The sequence below is a fragment of the Narcine bancroftii genome, chromosome 6, assembly GCF_036971445.1.
Source record: "Narcine bancroftii isolate sNarBan1 chromosome 6, sNarBan1.hap1, whole genome shotgun sequence".
Taxonomy (NCBI): domain Eukaryota; kingdom Metazoa; phylum Chordata; class Chondrichthyes; order Torpediniformes; family Narcinidae; genus Narcine; species Narcine bancroftii.
In genome coordinates, this window is record NC_091474.1 from 9,505,860 (window position 1) to 9,524,762 (window position 18,903).

The following is an 18,903-nucleotide window of genomic DNA, read 5'->3' on the forward strand; positions in this document are numbered from 1 at the left end:
ATAAATTTGAAGGAACCGGTTAACTTGAAAGTAAACTCAAAATGCATTTCAATTCACTTATCCAAAGGCAATAAATCAGTCCTACTCTCTAACTAATCTCATGTTACTTTATTTTCTCACAAATATGGCCACAAATTAATAACATACAAAATTACCTTCTACATTATTGCTGCATGTAAGATCATTTTACAATGAGGGATTTCTAAAGTGTGGAAAACTATGCCATTAGAAGAAATTCAGCAATCAATTTGACATGATGCTTATATACCTTCATTTGGTTGTGTCCATAAGGAACCTATTGTTGCAAATGACTTTCTAATCATTGGGAAGGAAAAACAAAAGACCAGACTCAATTTTTACCCCAGATTCCTAAACTTTTCTTGAATATTTTAAATTGTTCAAGCATTAAATATACATTGGCTTAATTACTGACAAACTCGAATACTTTTTGAAACCAAATATATTCACTAACATAGCACTTATGTGGTACTGACAGTTGGCTCAGCATTGGGTACAATTTAACCAGCTGTCAAGATTATTCCTCTGACCATTGCAAGCTGGTCTTATTCTTTGAAAGCCATTTAGATAGTGAAAGGTCTCAATGGTGAGATTGGATGTTACTCAATGAAACTGCCAGTGGGAGAGCTGTGACAGGTAAGTATGGTTTTTGTGTGGAATTGAGCAGTGCGTGGAGGCAGTTTACCAAAGTCAGAGATTTCCTGGCTTTTCATTCTTAGACATCATGTATGAGGTCAACTCCAAATTGAAATGCCAACATTGGTGAATCGCCTCCTGCCTCAGTGATGATCAATGAACATAATATTCATAGTGTAGTCTCACCACAACAGCTTCAGCATCATCTGTTCTGACTTCCATTCCACTCTTTAACTGCATATCATCACATTCTATTTAGTCTGTTCATTCTTGTTCTGCAATAACTAGATGTTGAGCACCATATCAATTAAAACATTTTACAAATTGATCCTTTGCTAGCTTGACAAGAACACAAGAATCTTTGCACTTCCTTCTTTATCAATTTCACCTTCACCCCACCCCCCCTCACATATTCAATTCATAACATTTAAAAAAACACAGCTAAGATTTATTTGAAGTGCCAGTGTACACATTTAACACTAATGGCATACAGAACAACTCTGATTCTCCAAAATCTGATTCTCCAAAATCCTCGGTTATCCAAATTTTTTTTTAAGTTGGATAAACGCGGATCTGAAACAAATCTCCCTCTGTGACTCCCTGAAACACTTCTCCCTTCCCACCAACCACCACCTTGGCACCTACAACCACAGGAGCTGTAGCACCTGTGCCCACACAATCTCCCTCACCATTATTTTCCCCAAACAGTCCTCCCAAGTAAATCCAAAGGGGTCACCAACTGCTTCCAGTGCTCCCATTGTTGTATCCACTGAATTGGAGAGACTGGATGCAGATTGGGAGATTCCTTCATTGAGTACCTCAGCTCCATCCACTGCAACAGAAGGGATCTCCCAGTGGTCATCCATTTCAATTCCCCACCCCATTCCCTTGCTGACACACCCATCCATGGGCTCATGCACTGCCAGATAAGATTACCTGCAAATTGGAGGAACAACAACTCAAATTCCATCTGGACACCCTCCAACCAGATAGCACAAACAGACTTCTCTGGTTTCTGTTAGGGCCAACCCTTCTCCCTCCCCCCTCCAATCTTACCCATACATCTCCTTCATCTAGCTTTGCGTCTTTCTCTTCCCTTTTCCCTGTCTCCTTTCCCCAAGCTCTGCTGCATTCAGATTATTCCTCTGACCATTGCAAGCTGGTCTTATTCTTTGAAAGCCATTTAGATAGTGAAAGGTCTCAATGGTGAGATTGGATGTTACTCAATGAAACTGCCAGTGGGAGAGCTGAGACAGGTAAGTATGGTTTTTGTGTGGAATTGAGCAGTGCGTGGAGGCAGTTTACCAAAGTCAGAGATTTCCTGGCTTTTCATTCTTAGACATCATGTATGAGGTCAACTCCAAATTGAAATGCCAACATTGGTGAATCGCCTCCTGCCTCAGTGATGATCAATGAACATAATATTCATAGTGTAGTCTCACCACAACAGCTTCAGCATCATCTGTTCTGACTTCCATTCCACTCTTTAACTGCATATCATCACATTCTATTTAGTCTGTTCATTCTTGTTCTGCAATAACTAGATGTTGAGCACCATATCAATTAAAACATTTTACAAATTGATCCTTTGCTAGCTTGACAAGAACACAAGCATCTTTGCACTTCCTTCTTTATTAGGGTTAGGGTTAGGGTTAAGCATCAGGTAAAGCATTTATCCTTCTTCCAATCAATTCTCACATTTCCTCTTTTCTGTCCTCTTATCGATATCCAATTACTACCTTTTGTCTGTTGGTCTGTACTCTTCCCCCTGCTCTTTCTTCCCTTCATCCCATCATTTTAATTCAGGGGCCTGCCTGCTTTGTACTCATACTTTAAAGAAGGGCTCAGGCAACTTCAGCAAAGAGGAAGCACACAGAAGTGAGATAGATCAGCCAGTTGAGTGGTGTCACAACAATAATCTTACATTCAACATTAGCAAAACTAAGGAATTAATTGTGGATTTCAGGAAGGGGAAAATCAGGAGAACGTGAACCAATCCTCATCAAGGGGTCAACAGTGGAGAGGGTAAAGTACTTCAAATTTCTTGGTATGTCAACATCTCTGAAGATCTATCCTGGGGCCAATGCAATCATAAAGGCGGCTCACCAGCAGCTAGATTTCATTAGGAGCCTTGCTAATTTCTACAGGTGGAGAGCATTTTGACTGGTTGCATCTCTGTCTGGTATGAGATGCCAATGCACACAACAATATAAGACTACAGAGGGTTGCAATGTCAGCCAGTGCCATCGTGGGCATTAGTCTTCACTCCATTAAGATGTCTCAAGAAAGTAGCCTTAAAGTACCCTCACCATCAAGGCCATGCTCTTTTCTCACAGCTAGCATCAGGCAGGAAGTACAGGAGCCTGAAGATGCACACCCAATGTTACCAAAACAACTTCTTCCCCTCCACCATCAGATTTCCGAGCAGACAATGAACCTATAGACATGACCTCACTTTTTTTTCCTCTTTTTTGCTCCATTTTTAAATATTGTATTTATGGAACAGTAATTTATTGCAATTTTGCACCTGTAATGCACAATCCTGCTGCTGCAAAACAACAAATTTTGTAACACGTTCATGACAATAAACTCGATTCTGATGTACATCTACCTCCTGTGGACAATGCGAGACCTGCTAAGTTCCTCCAGCATTTGTGTTTTTATTTTCTGCTCATGGATAATCCGTTAATCTACTATATGCATTCCTGATTTCAAAGCAGACATCAGTACAACTCTCTCCTCCCCACACCCCACCCTCATTCTTAACCAATCACTACTACTTAATTTGCTAGCCAATATTTAATGTATACCTGTTTGAAAAGTTAGAAATCAAGAAATAACATACTAGCTTAAGGGGAAAAATTCTCTTCAAGGATGATGATGGCCATGTAAATTGCAATGCCTTTGAGAATGTAATAAAGTAAATGATGTCCTAATAGAATGGGAAGATTTTGAAGAGAAAATCAATGGTCTAACTGGAACAATAGTGTTTTCAAATGTTTCAAGTTCATTAGTACATGAGTATGATATCACAAGTTTGGTAGAATAAAAGAAAAATTTTCATTAATGTTGTGTACTTGAGCAAGCAAAGATTTCTGCCCAAAATAAACAATGCAGTTCTACATCCAACTGGCTAGTTGGAACTGCTAAATGAATAAAATATCAAATGTGGACTTCAACATCATTTCTCACACTAATTCAAACCTCCAGTTTCATGAATTCCACACATTTCCTAAATCCAAAAGATAACTTGATGTTTAATATAAAATGTCACAACAAATCAGAGCATGCAGGATGAAGATATTTGACAAGAGTTAGCACCAAAATTTACAACACCTCATATTAATTTCACGTTACTTGCATCCTCTTCTCAGCACTATAAAGATATCAAGAATTGAACAGGACATGTGGAATGGGTAGCTATGTGAAGCTAATCACAAAGTACAAGACCAGACATGATCTTAACGGATGATGGCCTCGTGCTTCTTTCTCAATGCCTCCATTGTTCCATAGGCAAGTGTTCCTTTACAAGCTGATAGACAGGGCTTCCTATAATTTGCCCAGAAAAACAGATCAACAAGCCTTTCCCACACCCCCACCCAACAAGCAGGGAGGAGAGTTATCTTATCCTCAATTAAAGCAAATATGTCCAACCCTTGATGCTACACAATATTGCATCAGGTAAAGCATTTATCCACTGAGTTACCGGGACATGTACCTTTAACAAAATATTTTGTAGATTACAGCAAGAATCTAAAGAGAACTGGTTAAGGCATACATCAAACCAAAAGAATAGTTTTCAGCTAAAATAAAAGAGCTTCATCATCTGCCAGTAATTCAGAACCTCTGAAATGTAGATCATGATGAATTAATCCCAAATTAATTCTGTAAAATCCACAATGTTATCACAACTTCTGAAAATACTATATCAGAAGCTATATGCACAGCAAAGTTTGAAGCCTAAAATGGTCAGTGCCATTTTTGTATTAAATTGTACTTGAGTATAAAAGTATGAGAGTTTATAAATCCTATATTTAAAAAAAGCAACATTACTTCATGCTTTTTAGTTATAATTGCCTTTGGGAATGAGATGACGTGAGGAAAAAGAGATGAAAGAAACAGAAAGGAAAAAAGAGACCAGACTTATCCTTTTAAGTAAAAAAAATGGTAACATGTTAAATGTAAAGTGAATATCAATAGAATGAGGCTACGTTTCAGTATTTTTTTTTTTTAAAAACCTCTTCACAGTACTGTTGAAATAACAATCTGGTGTACACCATTTTGGCTTGTGTTCAACAGTCACTTTTTGCAGGGTTTTGAAATATTCCTAGTGCATCGAGATCCCTGTATGAACCACTAACTCAAAAAGTGGAGGGGAAAAGGAGTTCAACAAGGATCAAACTAGGAAAAACTTGTGCTTTAGGTTCAAATCAATTAATTGTTATTAAATATCATCTTTTAGAGAAAATATCAGAAATTGATCAAATATATCTGCTAAAATGTGCACTGGCTTAACAAGAATTTGTAAAGTGATTCAAGTTATATTTGCTGGTTCCAACCACCTGAAATGTTCAATGTACAGAAAGTACACAAAAACCTATCAACCTTGTTATACAGTATACTTTCCTGAAGTAACCGAACAGTTTAGTATAACCTATTACAATATTTCAATACTATGCAAATATTAAGTTGTTGTAAAAATTGGGATTTTCAACTTTGTAGCTATAGATCTAGCTTCACATTCGGTTTATCATACAAAAATGAAAACCTGTTAAGAAGATGGTCAGAACAGCATGATACACTTGTGTCCCACTAAATCAGCCTTTAAGCGTCCCAGGAATGGGGGTTTGTCCTTTCACACTAGACCACTCCTAAATGGGACACTGAACGCTTTCACACTTGTAAGGGTTTATCCCAGCATTTGGTCTGTTCTACCTTTAATAGGAAGTGCCTGCAATGCAATTGCCCATTTCACACTTGCCTGATCTCAATGCCAGCGTCTGCAGATGCTAGGAATTGTACTAGGGGTTGTGACCGGCAATCCCAGGCATGAGATGCAGATTTTGCTTTCACACTTGCCACTTTAAAGGGTGATTGGCATTCAAATCCTGGGATCACTGGCAAGTGTGAAAGGGGCTTTAGACTATGCATACCATTTGCATCATATAACTCCCAGAGTTATTGTATGAGAAAGCACTCACTTTATCTACTGAATTCGATGCATCTTTCAAAAATGTTATTAAACAATCAACTAGATGTTAATTTCTACAGTCACATCTTAAATACCACAATATATTGAAACAATAATTTCTGCTCAAGATAGGGCCACAAACAGAAAAATACAAGGGCTCGAGACGGCAGAGGTCGACAGCATCGAGTCCACGCTGCTGAAGATCCAGCTGCGCTGGATGGGTCACGTTTCCAGAATGGAGGACCATCGCCTTCCCAAGATCGTGTTATATGGCGAGCTCTCCACTGGCCACCGTGACAGAGGTGCACCAAAGAAAAGGTACAAGGACTGCCTAAAGAAATCTCTTGGTGCCTGCCACATTGACCACCGCCAGTGGGCTGATAACGCCTCAAACCGTGCATCTTGGCGCCTCACAGTTTGGCGGGCAGCAACCTCCTTTGAAGAAGACCGCAGAGCCCACCTCACTGACAAAAGGCAAAGGAGGAAAAACCCAACACCCAACCCCAACCCACCAATTTTCCCCTGCAACCATGTCTGCCTGTCCCACATCGGACTTGTCAGCCACAAACGAGCCTGCAGCTGACGAGGACTTTTTACCCCCTCCATAAATCTTCGTCTGCGAAGCCAAGCCAAAGAAAAGACAAGGGCCAAACAATATTGATCCTGGGAGCTTTCCACAGTTACTCTGTAAGAAAAACCAAATATTTTTAAACCAAAAAACCCCAGCCCCATCGAAAATTAATTTTCTTTAAAAATAACTATCCAACACTACGGAACAGTTTAACTGTTGTCATTGATGTAATCACATATTACACTCAAAATTTCTATATCTGCTGCTCTTAAATTTATTTGAAATTAATAAAACTGTTTAAAATTCTCATTCAAAAAGATTTTCAAAATAAAAAGAGCAGGAGAAAAGATCAAGAAAGGGACATAGACTCCAACAATCCTCCACAACTCTGAATACAGTTCATGGCACAAGTGTACACCTTAATGATTATAATGCAATGTGTAGATAAGCTATTAAATATAGGCTATTAAAGTTAACAGATTCCTTGCAAATCAAACAAACACACTTCCCCTGGACTTCTGTGGGGAAAAAATATTCATTTTTCCCCAATGTGTCTGAAATTTTCAATACTCTCTTGCTATTTCCCATCTTTTCAGTTTCACCATGTTTAATCAACTGAGGCAAACTTTTTTTTTGAATATTTTATTTAAAATTTTTTAACCAAACATGCATTCAAACACATTTCAAAATATAGATGTAATAATGTATTTAATATCAAATACATGATAATACCCCAATACCACCCTCCTCCTACAATCCCCCCTCCCCCTACAGTCCCAAGAAATGATCCAAGAAAAAAGTATAGAATTGTGTTAAGATAGAAAAAAAGATAAAGAATAAGTAGAATAAGAATGCACTGATGAAAGTTAAATCCCATCTTTTCTAAAATTCAAATCTATTTCATCGTTAATGGGGTTCCACGCAAGTCTTAAATGCAAAGAACATTTAGAAATCTAAAAAAATTTTAAAGTTTAATCCTATTTTTGTAGATACAGGTGACAAATTTGTAAAAATATTATATTTTTTTCCTTAAATTATATGTAATTTTCTCAAGAGGAAAACAACTGTTCATTTCCACATTCCATCATTCCAAACTCAGGTGGAAATCAGACTTACAAGCAACTACAATACATTTTCTGGCCATTGCTAATCCAATTTTAACAAATTCTATCTGGTATTTGGTTACCAGTAATTTCAATTTAGGTCTTATTCCTATCAAGTTCCCTCAAAAATAATTCTGGATTTTGTGGAAATTGGACTCCTGTAATTTGTTCTAAAAAAAATTCCTAACTCCAGCTAGAAATGTCTTACTTCATCACAAGACCATGTTGAATGTAAAAGTTCCCACCTCTAAAACATTGATCTGATAAATCCGATTTCAATTTATTTAGTTTTTGTGGCATGAAATATAACTGATGTAAAAAAAATTATATTGTACCAGACTATATCTTACATTTATTGTATTAGTCTCAACATAAATCAGCCCAATTCTTCTCATGTATTATCACATTTATCTGACTCCTGAGATAAACTTTTTCATCAATGAGCAACAGTTGATCTCGTAGTTGTTTAAAATGGCAGTGACATCTAGTGTTGAAACCAAAATGCTATGTACACACCATGCAATTTATTGTTAGAGACTATATGCTGATGGGCCATGTTCCATCTTTAAAATTCACCCTGGGCAATTTAAAAATGGACCACAGGCTACAGTTGTCCCAGAGGCTGTAGTTTGGCCACTCTTGGCTTAAATTGTATTCTTACAAAGGAAACAATCACAAGTGGGATTAAACATGATGTTTCAGCATATCAAATGATTCATCACCAGATTTAAAATTTACTTTTGGAAAAGTTTGATAAATTTAACTGCTCATTTTTCACAATATCCTCCTCAAGTATTTATTTAGAAATATTTCTGCAGGGGAATGCAATGTAACCCAAAAAATTAATGCATTACCTCAACAGAAAGCCAAGAATTAATTATTTTAATGTGGATCATTATTTGCTCAATGGTATTTTGGTATTTATTTTGCTCTTAATTTAAGTATCTATACAAGACAAAACACAATAAATGGATGTTAAACTTAACTTTACCTTAAACTCATTCATTTTTTTAAAAAGTAGAGAGAGGGAGATGTATAAATAAACAAGATGCAAGTAAAGCTCATTCTCCTTTTAAGAAAGATACCAAACATCAAATAAAGTTTAATTCAGGAGACAACGATTCAATACTGCTCAAAGCAATACTTGAAAAAATATTTTCCTTCAGCCAAGGCCAAAAACAAAAAAAAAAATGACTGCTTTGCACCAAGAAACAAATGGAATGTTTGGATTATTTTACCTTCTCACTCTTTGGCAGTAGTCACCTGAAATATTTAATTGTACATAGCCAATAAATTGAATGATAAAATGCAAAGATCACTATCTCGTGAGTTTATGCAGATATTTTAAGTGATTGTTTTATTTTAGAATTAGAGAATATAGAAGACTACAGCACAGTACAGGCCCTTTGGCCCTCAATGCTGTGCCAACCCACATATTCCTTCCTGAAAAAATGTACTAAACTCTCCCTACCCCATAACCCTCTATTTTTCTTTTATTCATGTGCCTGTCTTAAGAGACTTTTAAATGCCCCTAATGCTTCAGCCTCCACCACCATCCCTGGCAAGGAATTCCAGGCACCCACAACTCTCTGCAGAAAACTTTCCCCTGATGTCTCCCCTAAACTTCCCTCCCTTCACTTTGTACACACGTCCCCTGGTGTTTGCTCTTCCTGTCCTAAGAAATAGGTGCTGGATATCCAGCCGATCTATGCCTCTCATAATCTCATAGACCTCTACCAAGTCTCCTCTCATCCTTCTACACACCAAAGACAAAAGTCCCTGTTCTACTAACCTTGCCACACAAGACTTGTTTTCCAATCCAGGCAACATCCTGGTAAATCTCCTCTGCAACTCTCCATAGCTTCTACATCCTTCCTATAAGGAGGTGACTAGAAATGAACACAAACCCTTACGTGTAGTCTTACCAGAGATTTGTAGAGTTGCAACATGACCTCTACTCTAAACTCAATCCACCTATTATTATATACAAAACTCTAAAATGTTTCTGTTCAAATAAACAGCATCTGGCAATTCAAAACCTTACTCAAAGCAAAGTTCAAGGAAAAGGTCTTCAAAGCATCACCACAATCAACCTTGATTAAAACTGAATAGGGTACTAACTTTGTGATTCTAATCATGTTAGTTTCCTCCCACTACTCCACCCATTCTGAACAGGAAATTTAGAGTGAGAAACACCCACGCACACAATTCATTAAAATTTTTATTACAACATTCCCAGTTGGAAAATAATTACAGCTTTTTTTTCAGATCCCACCGCTTTTCTCCTCGGTATAATTTGTAGTACTTCTGATATCTCAGGATTACCAAAAGTTGAAAATTTTCAGGAATTTACTGACTTTATTATGAAGCCCTTCAAGCTAACTGCACAGAGAATTAGAAACCAACTTTGCCACATCTATCAAATTATTGGTGGTGTGAGTATCTCTAATACAAAATAATCTGACACAAATCTCAGTAGTTATTTTTGAAGTTATTCCAAGCCAAAACAGAGCTTTTGTTATAAAATACGAAAATCTCCCCACACCGTGGTTGAAGTGAAAACGCAAAGCTGGAGAAACTCAACAGGTCAAGCAGTGTCCTTTAAATGGCAACAGTAAAAATACAAAACCGACATTTCGGGCTTGTGCCCTTCATCACGATGAGTGGGCTAAGCACGCATCCTTGGGGTGCGTCTATGTCAGTGAGGAGGAGACATGGTTTCCAATTCGTACTGACTGTGGTCTTCTGATGAGAAAGTCAAGGATCCCATTGCAGAGGGGGGGGGGGGGGGGGTACAGAGGCCTAGAATTTATAGCCAGCACTGAGGAAATAATGGTATTCAAGGCCAAGCTGTAGTTAATGAAGAGCAGAGCAGCCGTAGGCACAAATTGCTGTTTTCGAAGTAATCCAGAGCTGAGTATAGAGTCAGAAATATTGCATCTGCTGTGGAGCAATTGTGACAATAGGTGAATTGCAATAAGTCCAGATCTTCACTTAGGTACCTATTAATTCTGACCATGACCAGCCTCTAAAAGCATTTCATCACAGTAGAAGTTAATGCTACTGGGCAGTAGTCACTGAGGCAGCTTTTCTTGGGTACCAGGATGATTTTGATGCCCTTTTGAAGCCAGAGGGAACCTCTGACTGCCTCAATGAGAGGTTGAAAATGTCCTTGAACACTCGTTTAGTTGGTTGGAGCAAATTTTCAGTACCCTGGCAGGTGTTGTCAGGGTCTGATGCCTTGCAAGGGGTCACCCTCCTGAATGTTCTCACGTCGCCTTCAGAGATAGATATCACAGGGTCCTCGGCCTTTTCAGGGATACTAGTAGGTGCTGTTTGGTTCTTTTCAAAACTGCATAGAAGGTGTTCAGCTCATCGAAGCTGTGAAGCATCACAGCCACCTATAGTGTTCACCCTTGCTTTGTAGGCTGTAATGTTCTGCACTCCCTGCCATAGCTGGCATGTATCTGTCTCAAGCTTCTCCAGAATTGTCACTTTGCCTCAGAGATGGGCTTTCGCAGGTCGTACCTGGACCTCTTGAAAAGATCCTGATTCCTGACCTTAAACACCCTTGTTCTTGCCCTCAGCAGGTTGCAAATTCTCTGATTCATCCAGGGCTTCAGGTTGGGCAACACCCAGTATTTATGCATGGGCACACTTTCATCTATGCAGGTCAGTGGCATCTGTTGCATATTCATTCTAGTCTATGGACGAGTTTCTGAATATATTTCAGTCCACCGATTCAAAGCAATCTTGCAGAGGCTCCTCCGCCTCCCTCGATCATACTTCCATTGTCTTCATGACTGGTGCTGTGGTCTTAAGTCTCTGCTTGTACGCCGGGAGCAGAAGTACAGCCAGGTGATTAGACTTACCAAAATGTGCTTATGGTATGACAGTATGCGTTGTTTATGGTTATGTAGCAGTGGTCAAGTGTGTTGGTTCTCCTGGTCTCGCATGTGATCTGTTGGTCGTAGTTTGTCAGAGAGTTCTTCAGGTTGGCCTGATTGAAGTCTCCCATTATGATCAAGAAGGCATCAGGATGTTCTTTAACCAGGGCTGCATTAGGGCTCAGCCCCTCCAATGCCAGCCTGACGTTAGTCTGGGACGAATGTACACTGCGACCAGGATGAAGGTGGTGAATTCCCTCGGCAGGTAGAATGGGAAACACTTGATCACCAGATGTTCCAGGTCAGGGAGCAGGACTGGAACGTGACTGTCACGACTGTGTACCATAATGAATTGATGATGGCACAAACACCATCTCCCTTGTTTTCCAAACACTGGTGTTCAATCAGCACGGTGGAAAGTGTGGCCCTTGGGCTGTTGTGCCATGTCCGGAATGTCCACATATAGCCATATTTCTGTAAAGCACATCACGCAGCTCTCTCTAATGTTGAGGTCTGTTTGTTCTCCAAGGACTGTACATTGGCCAGGAGGATGGTAGGGAGTGGAAGCCTCAGGTTTTGGTGTCTCAGCATGACCTGTAGAGGCCCCCACCGCATCCACATGGTTGGGTCTACTTTACCTGGCCCCTGGGTCCTCTGCTGGTAGTTCCTGTGGTGTTTAAATGGTCTGTGCACTGTCCCTTTAAATCCCCCACAATGTTGAAATGCATTGAGCGTCTGCTATCTGCAACTCCTACAAAGTTTAAAATGGCCCGATCACTGGCTGTTTAAAACTCCCACAGTGTTGAGGGGCAGTCTTTCATTGCTTACGTCATAAAACAAAGTGTAAGCCCAAGATCTCTCCTCCGTCAAAATCCTCATTATAACTACACTTTGATAAAGGTTTTGATCATTTTCTCCAAACACCACTTTCCATTTTTTTCAGCACACACTATTCTACCCTTGCTTGATAAAGTTTCTGTGAAATATTTTGAACACAACAAAAATTTGGAACACAGCACATATTTATAAAACAATGCAAAACATCCAGGATCCTCAAAGACATAGTTTATGTCCTAGGAAAATGAATCAATGCAAATTTATGGAATGGGAGGGGGAGGAACTGAAAAGACAGATACAAGTGAGTTTCAACACTGTTCCTCTAAAAAACATGCAGAATGCATTTGTTCAAATACTCTGCATTCCAAACATATTTCTTCTTCCTCCTATCTAGGGTACATAACTGGACCATAATTCTCAGAATATATGAAAAAAATTGTTAGCCAACTATGTTCCCCAGACCAGATAAATAATCTCAAAAATATTATCTGCTCTTAAATTAAAATGTGCAGATTTACACAAGGTTTTGCATTATTTTAAATATTGGCACCAATGCATTGCATTTCTTTTCAAAAAGTACTAGGAGCATAGCTCAAGGACCTTTTGTGGCCTCTCAAGATCCCAGACCTCTTGTGGCTTCACCATCTGGTACATTTGTCGATTCCAACAAACCAAACAGGACTTGAAATATTAAAAAAAAGTTAAGCATTTAAAATTGAGAAAAACAATGAGCAAATTAGCTGAATATTTGATTCATTTATTTGGTATTACTCTTGGAATGATAAAAACATGTTTTTTGTCAATTGCTTTTGCATTCTGAATCTAATCATTCATGTTATAACAATCTTACCAAGCATGGAATACAAACACAAAACACTAAATATTAATTTGTCAAAATGCATTTGTGCAAAAAGAAACAGATGACCATTCAGATAACCTGATATCAGAACTTGGAAACATTTATGAACCAAAGATATTTCATGTTGCTTGTGGGTGGGTTGTAATGAGAACAAAGAGAATGTCAATGAGAGGGTGAAAATAAAAACAGAGCAAATAACTGTCTGAAAAAGGATAGTGAAGGCTTGTTAATTATAGTCAATCTGACTGGAGAGGAGTAAGAACAGAGAGAAAAAGAATAATGTTCCATTCAGTCCACAAAGGTAAACTTCAGTCTTCCACTTAAAATTTCCATACTGATCCCACTCTTACCTTGTTCCAAATTACCCAATTCCATCTTGCAATCATTTTTCAATGCGAGTTCAGTTCATATCCAACCAGTGATTTCATATTTTAAAACAGTGAACTCCAGTCCTCCTCCCCTCCATCAAAGTGAACCTGCCACAATTTACTCTTTCTAAACCTCAAGTTACTTTAGAAACATCAAAACCTCTCAATCCCTCTTCTTCAAAAAAAGCAACACCCCAGCTGCACTAATCTACTATTGTTTTATTGATTCAGATCAGAAGAATTATTCCTGCAAATCTTTTCTGGATCCTCTCTAATACCATCAATTTCTTTCTATACAATACTGTTAGGGTCGTGCCCCATGGAGAATACCATTAATAATTTTCCTCCAATCTGAAAATCACTGAACAAAAGACTCCAGCTATGGTTGGACCAATGTTTTATTAAGGCTCAGCATGACTTGCCTGCATTTGTATCTAATGCCTCAACTGATGAAGCTCAATTTTGTGCCCAATTTATGATCCACTTTCACATCCTACATTGCTAGTTTTGACTGTGTATTTACATAACCTCAGATTCTCTGCTCCTGTACCCTTTTAATGGTTTGCATGTCGCCTCTCTTCATTCCTCCTACCAAAATGTATTGATCCACCCATCTCTGCATTACACTATTCAGCCCTTCCAACAGCCTCTTCCCATCTGGCTGCAATTTGTCACTCATTATTAATACCATCAAGTTTGGTGTAATCCTTAAATTCAGAAATTGTTCCCATCCCCAAGTCCATCAGACATTCTATGGCCCCTTTAGGATTTTGCTCAAAATTTATGCATCCCCTTCCCTGTGAAGCTGTCATTTAGTTGGTTTCTTCCATACCTCTCTCCTACAGAACACATAAAAAACAAAAAATTTTTTTTTTAAATTTCAGTCTGTGGTCCCCCTCCAATATGCTATAGTTCCCATTGAGAATGGCTAAATTCTAGTTCATTAGAAATCAAAAGCAGCGATCAATAAAATTGAAAGAGTGCATCGAAGATTTACTGGAATGTTGCTACGACGAACTGAATCACAGGGAAAGATTGCTGGAGGAACTCAGCTGGTCTCATAGTATCCATAAGTGGTAAAGATATAAAACCGATGCTTTGGGCCAAAGCCTTTTTTTTAAAAGAACGAGTAAAAACAGGCAGATGCCAGAATTAAAATGTTGGGAGAAGGGAAGAATTGAGAAGAAGAAGACTACAGACCAACAGACAAAATGTGTTAATTGGATATGGATGGGACACAGGAGAGAGGAAAGGGGAGAATTAACTGGGGAAGGGGAGGGGGGGGGAGGGTGTTTTTGGCTATGTGGAAGCCGAGACCTCCAGTTTCCATTAGCACCAACCCCCCATCGTTCCCTAGGTCTCCTTTCTCTCTCACCCCTCCTTTTCCCTGACTCCTTTGCCCCAGCTATGTTTCCAGAGAGCCAAAAAAAAACATCCCCAATCAATTCTCCCCTTTCCTCTTTCCCATCCATAATCCAATTAACAGCTTTCCCGTGTTTGACTGTACTCTTCCCTCTGCCCATTCCCCCACCTTTCTACAGCCTTTAATTCAAGCACCTGCTTGCTTTTTATTCATACCTTGCAGAAGGGCTCAGGCCCAAAACATTGGTTACTTATCTTTACCTCATATGGAACTGTGAGACCTGCTGAGTTTTTAGTACAATCACAGCATCTGCAGACTTTAGTGTTTCACTACAGGGAAAGGCTAAACAGGTTAGGACTTTATTCCCTGGAGTGTTGAAAACTGAGGGGAGATTTGATAGAGGTATACAAAATTATGACAAGTATAGAGCAAATGCAAATGGCCTTTTTCCACTGAGGTTAGTGAGATACAAACCAGAGATTAAGGGTGAAAAGAGAGAAGTTTGGGGGAAATATTCAGGGGTATTTTTTCACAGTGATGGAAGTCTGAAACAAGCTGCTAGCTGAAGTGGTGAATGTGGGCTCAATTTTAACATTTAAATATTTGGATTGAAACATGGATGGGAGGGGTATAGAGGTCAATTGAACATGGCAAAAAAATAGTTCGTCAAAGACTAGAAGGGCAGAAGACCCCGTTTTCTGTGGTTCTAACTGCCCCAACACTGTCCATGGGAATGCCATTAATAATTTTCCTCCAATCTAAAAATCATTAATCACGTGTAATCAACATCTATCTATTTTATCCCATGTACTTCAACTCTGTTGATAAGCCCATAATACAGCACATTATTTAAATTCTTCTAGTTGGTTTCTTCCATACCTCTCTCCTACAGACCACATAAAAACAAAAAATATTTCTTTTATTTCAGTCTGTGGTCCTCCTCCAATATGCTATAGTTCCCATTGAGAATGGCTAAATTCTAGTTCATTAGAAATCAAAAGCAGCGATCAATAAAATTGAAAGAGTGCCTCGAAGATTTACTGGGATGTTGCTACAACTTGAACTGAATCACAGGGAAAGATTGTTGGAGGAACTCAGCTGGTCTCACAGTATCCATAAGTGGTAAAGATATAGAACCAACGCTTCACACCCAATGTCGGTATCTGCTACTTCATCAAATTGGTTCAATGCAATTTGCCCTCATCCAAAGAGACTTATGAGCAGTAACTAATAATTTCCTCCTGTTCTTCACCCAAAATCTCAATCTGTGCTATTTCTAAAAATTATCATGGCCTCAATTTTACTTTGGCTGCATTTTCTTCCCTTGTGAATACGAATGTAAAGTGCTCGTTTAGTACCTCCACATGCCTTCGGTATCCATGTGCAAGTTCCCAACTTTGTGTTTAATGGACCCTATTCCCTGGTGCACCATTTTACTGTTTATACATCACTTGGTTTCAGACTTTTGCTATGCAAGTACTAGTTTGTTTAGTTCCCTGTCTGGCTCTTAATTACTTTAAAAATAATCACGTGCACTTAACTTCCTTAAAATTCTAAATGGCACGATTGTACAAATGCAACAAACAAGTTCAACAAAATGCAGTGATATAATGATTACAAATGTAATTGAATGTTCTTGTCAAATGTTAACATTGAACATTTTTTCACAAATTAGTTTTGAATGCATTTTAACCTGGCATGACAAAGTTGAAATTTGTTCTACATGTTGTAAAAACAAAATCAAACCAATTCTTCTATAATAGCCTTGGATCAGAATGACTTTATACCTTCTACAAAGTAATATTTGTAATTTTCATGCAAAACATTAACTGTGAAACAACATGTATTACTAATCATTTAAGGGCAACAGAAGGTAAATGTTTAAAATGGGAAAGCCCTTTCTGTTTGAACTGAAAACTCCAACCAGGAAGTGGTAGATTTCAACTACCTCGACAATTCTGAATGAGTTGACACACATGAACTGCTGGAACATACTTATGCCAAGAGAATGGAGGATGTGGGCAAACAACACCCCAGTAATGGCTGGTAGTCAATTATTCAGATTTTCCAACCAAAGTGGAAACCCCCCACCCCCGTTACAAGATGGATGTGTGCTTTACAGAAGAATTTAAATTACGCAGCTCGATTAACAACAAAATTGCACAAGTCACATATTGTTGATTTGTTTCTGGTTCCAACAAAATATACACCCAACTCAAAATTTGTGCTTTAAGTTGACTTCACATTTGGTCGTTTTGCTTATTATACCAACTCAATGGGATCAGCCTACCTGCATCGGGTTTGTAGGTTAAAAGCCACCCAGTTTGTCAATTTAACTTACAAAGTTCGATGCAAGTGTAGAATTAAAATCGTGGAATAATTTGGGTTAGTGACAGATTTGTGTGTGTAATTCACTGGGGAAACAATAGTGAAGTGAACGCCTATACATTTAAATATTTTTTTTTAAAAAACAAGATTCATTTGATAATAATGAGACCCGATTTAGGATCCCTCCGTTCAGTGTAAATATTTAAGCATCTGGAGTACAATCCAAATCACTTATTTATCAGTAGCAAAACGGAAGTAGCACATGGGCGAAATCAAGTACACTGCCTTAGTTAATAAAGAACTCTGTCAAATCTGACAACGAAAAGAGAGAACAAAGTGTATTTTAAAGATTTAAAGTGAATTAGAATTCAGTACAATGACGAGATACAGAACTCAATTAAAAATAAGATGGCATTCTGCAACAGGACCAGATATTTCAGATGTTTTGCCCGTTGAAATCGGGATAATCCTCAACCGATAACAGGTCTCTCAGAACAAAGTCAGGCTTTGGGGGGGGGGGGGGGTGTGGGGGACACAATAATGGGCCAGGCCGCGGCCTTACCCCGCACCGCGCTCTCCATGTACTTTCCAAGCCCGACTGCAACTCTAGGCAGAGCCCGGGGTTGGGGGGGGGGGGGAAAGCCGGCGGGGTGGTGGGGGGTAGGGGGATGGGGACTTGACTCCATCTCCACCGAGGCCAAGGGACGATTCAAGCCGAAAGACGGGCGTTGACGCAGCAGGAATCGGCGTCCGGCCTCGCTCCCCACCCCATCCCACCCCCCCCCACCCCAGTTTCCCGGCCACGCGGGGGGTAGAGGGGGTTACACTCAGTCCATCTTTAAACCCCTTGCACCCACCGCCGCCGACCAACGGCCGGAAGGATCGAAAACACCACAGAAAATACCGGAGTGCCCCATAAACAAAGTAGCTCAGAGGCAGGGGAGAGGGGGGGAGAGAGAGAGGGGGGGGGTGGGGAGAGAGAGGAAACGGACAGGCGCCGCCCGCCAGTCACTCACCGATTAACCCATGTATGTGTGGAGCAGCGGATCGGGGCCCCGAGACCAGTGCACAAGAGGGGGGGGGGCGAGGTGGGGGGGGGGGGGGGGAGAGAAGAAGAGACGATCCCGAGAAGCCGCCGCCTCCTCCTCCTCCTCCTCGCAGCCTGAGTGAGTAACCAGGAACCTGCTCTGGCCGCGAGCGGAAACGGCAGCCTGGAATTGTGGGTAAGGAATAGACCCACCCCTGGCTGCTCGATGAACCCGGGGCGCGCTGCGGAGCCGGCGAGGTGCGAACGGACGCGCAGCGCCCGGCCCGCTCTTCGGGAGCCCGCCACGCGCGACTGGCACGGCCCCGAGCGCGACTGGCACGGCCCCGAGCGCAAGCTGCGCCGCATCGTGCACCACACGCGTGTTTTTGAAGTCTCTGCCATTCAGGGGTCGACCCCAGTAGGTCGGGTTCGTCACTGCCCTGAGCAACTGCACGCCGTGGGCCAGCTGATGTCGAAACCACCGCCCAGTGTATTCCCACACTAAAACGACTCACCGGCTACATGCATAAGAGCAGCCGTTTAGACTTTCGAAACATGCAGTGCGATGCACATGCCAACATCGAGAGAATTCATTAACGGTGGGATCTGACGGATTTGATCCACAGAAGCAACGCACATCATCTAGTCTTGACAGCCCCAGTGCTTAACTACTTCACTGGCACTTAACCGACCCTGCTTGCAACTTGTGCAACGC

General features: G+C 40.1%; 1 protein-coding gene across 2 annotated transcripts in view; it reads right to left on the reverse strand.

The window, feature by feature from the left end:
- Window positions 1-12,906, reverse strand: part of zbtb46 (zinc finger and BTB domain containing 46) — a 71,868-nt gene extending 58,962 nt beyond the window's left edge. The window contains exon 1 of one of the 2 annotated variants that reach the window (XM_069883863.1): window positions 12,844-12,906. In XM_069883863.1, coding sequence (XP_069739964.1) covers window positions 12,844-12,897 — 54 coding nt within the window. In that variant the 5' untranslated portion in view covers window positions 12,898-12,906. The remainder of the gene's footprint in view (window positions 1-12,843) is intronic. The other variant, XM_069883862.1, reaches the window with a different exon arrangement.
- Between the last annotated feature and the right edge of the window lie 5,997 nt (window positions 12,907-18,903).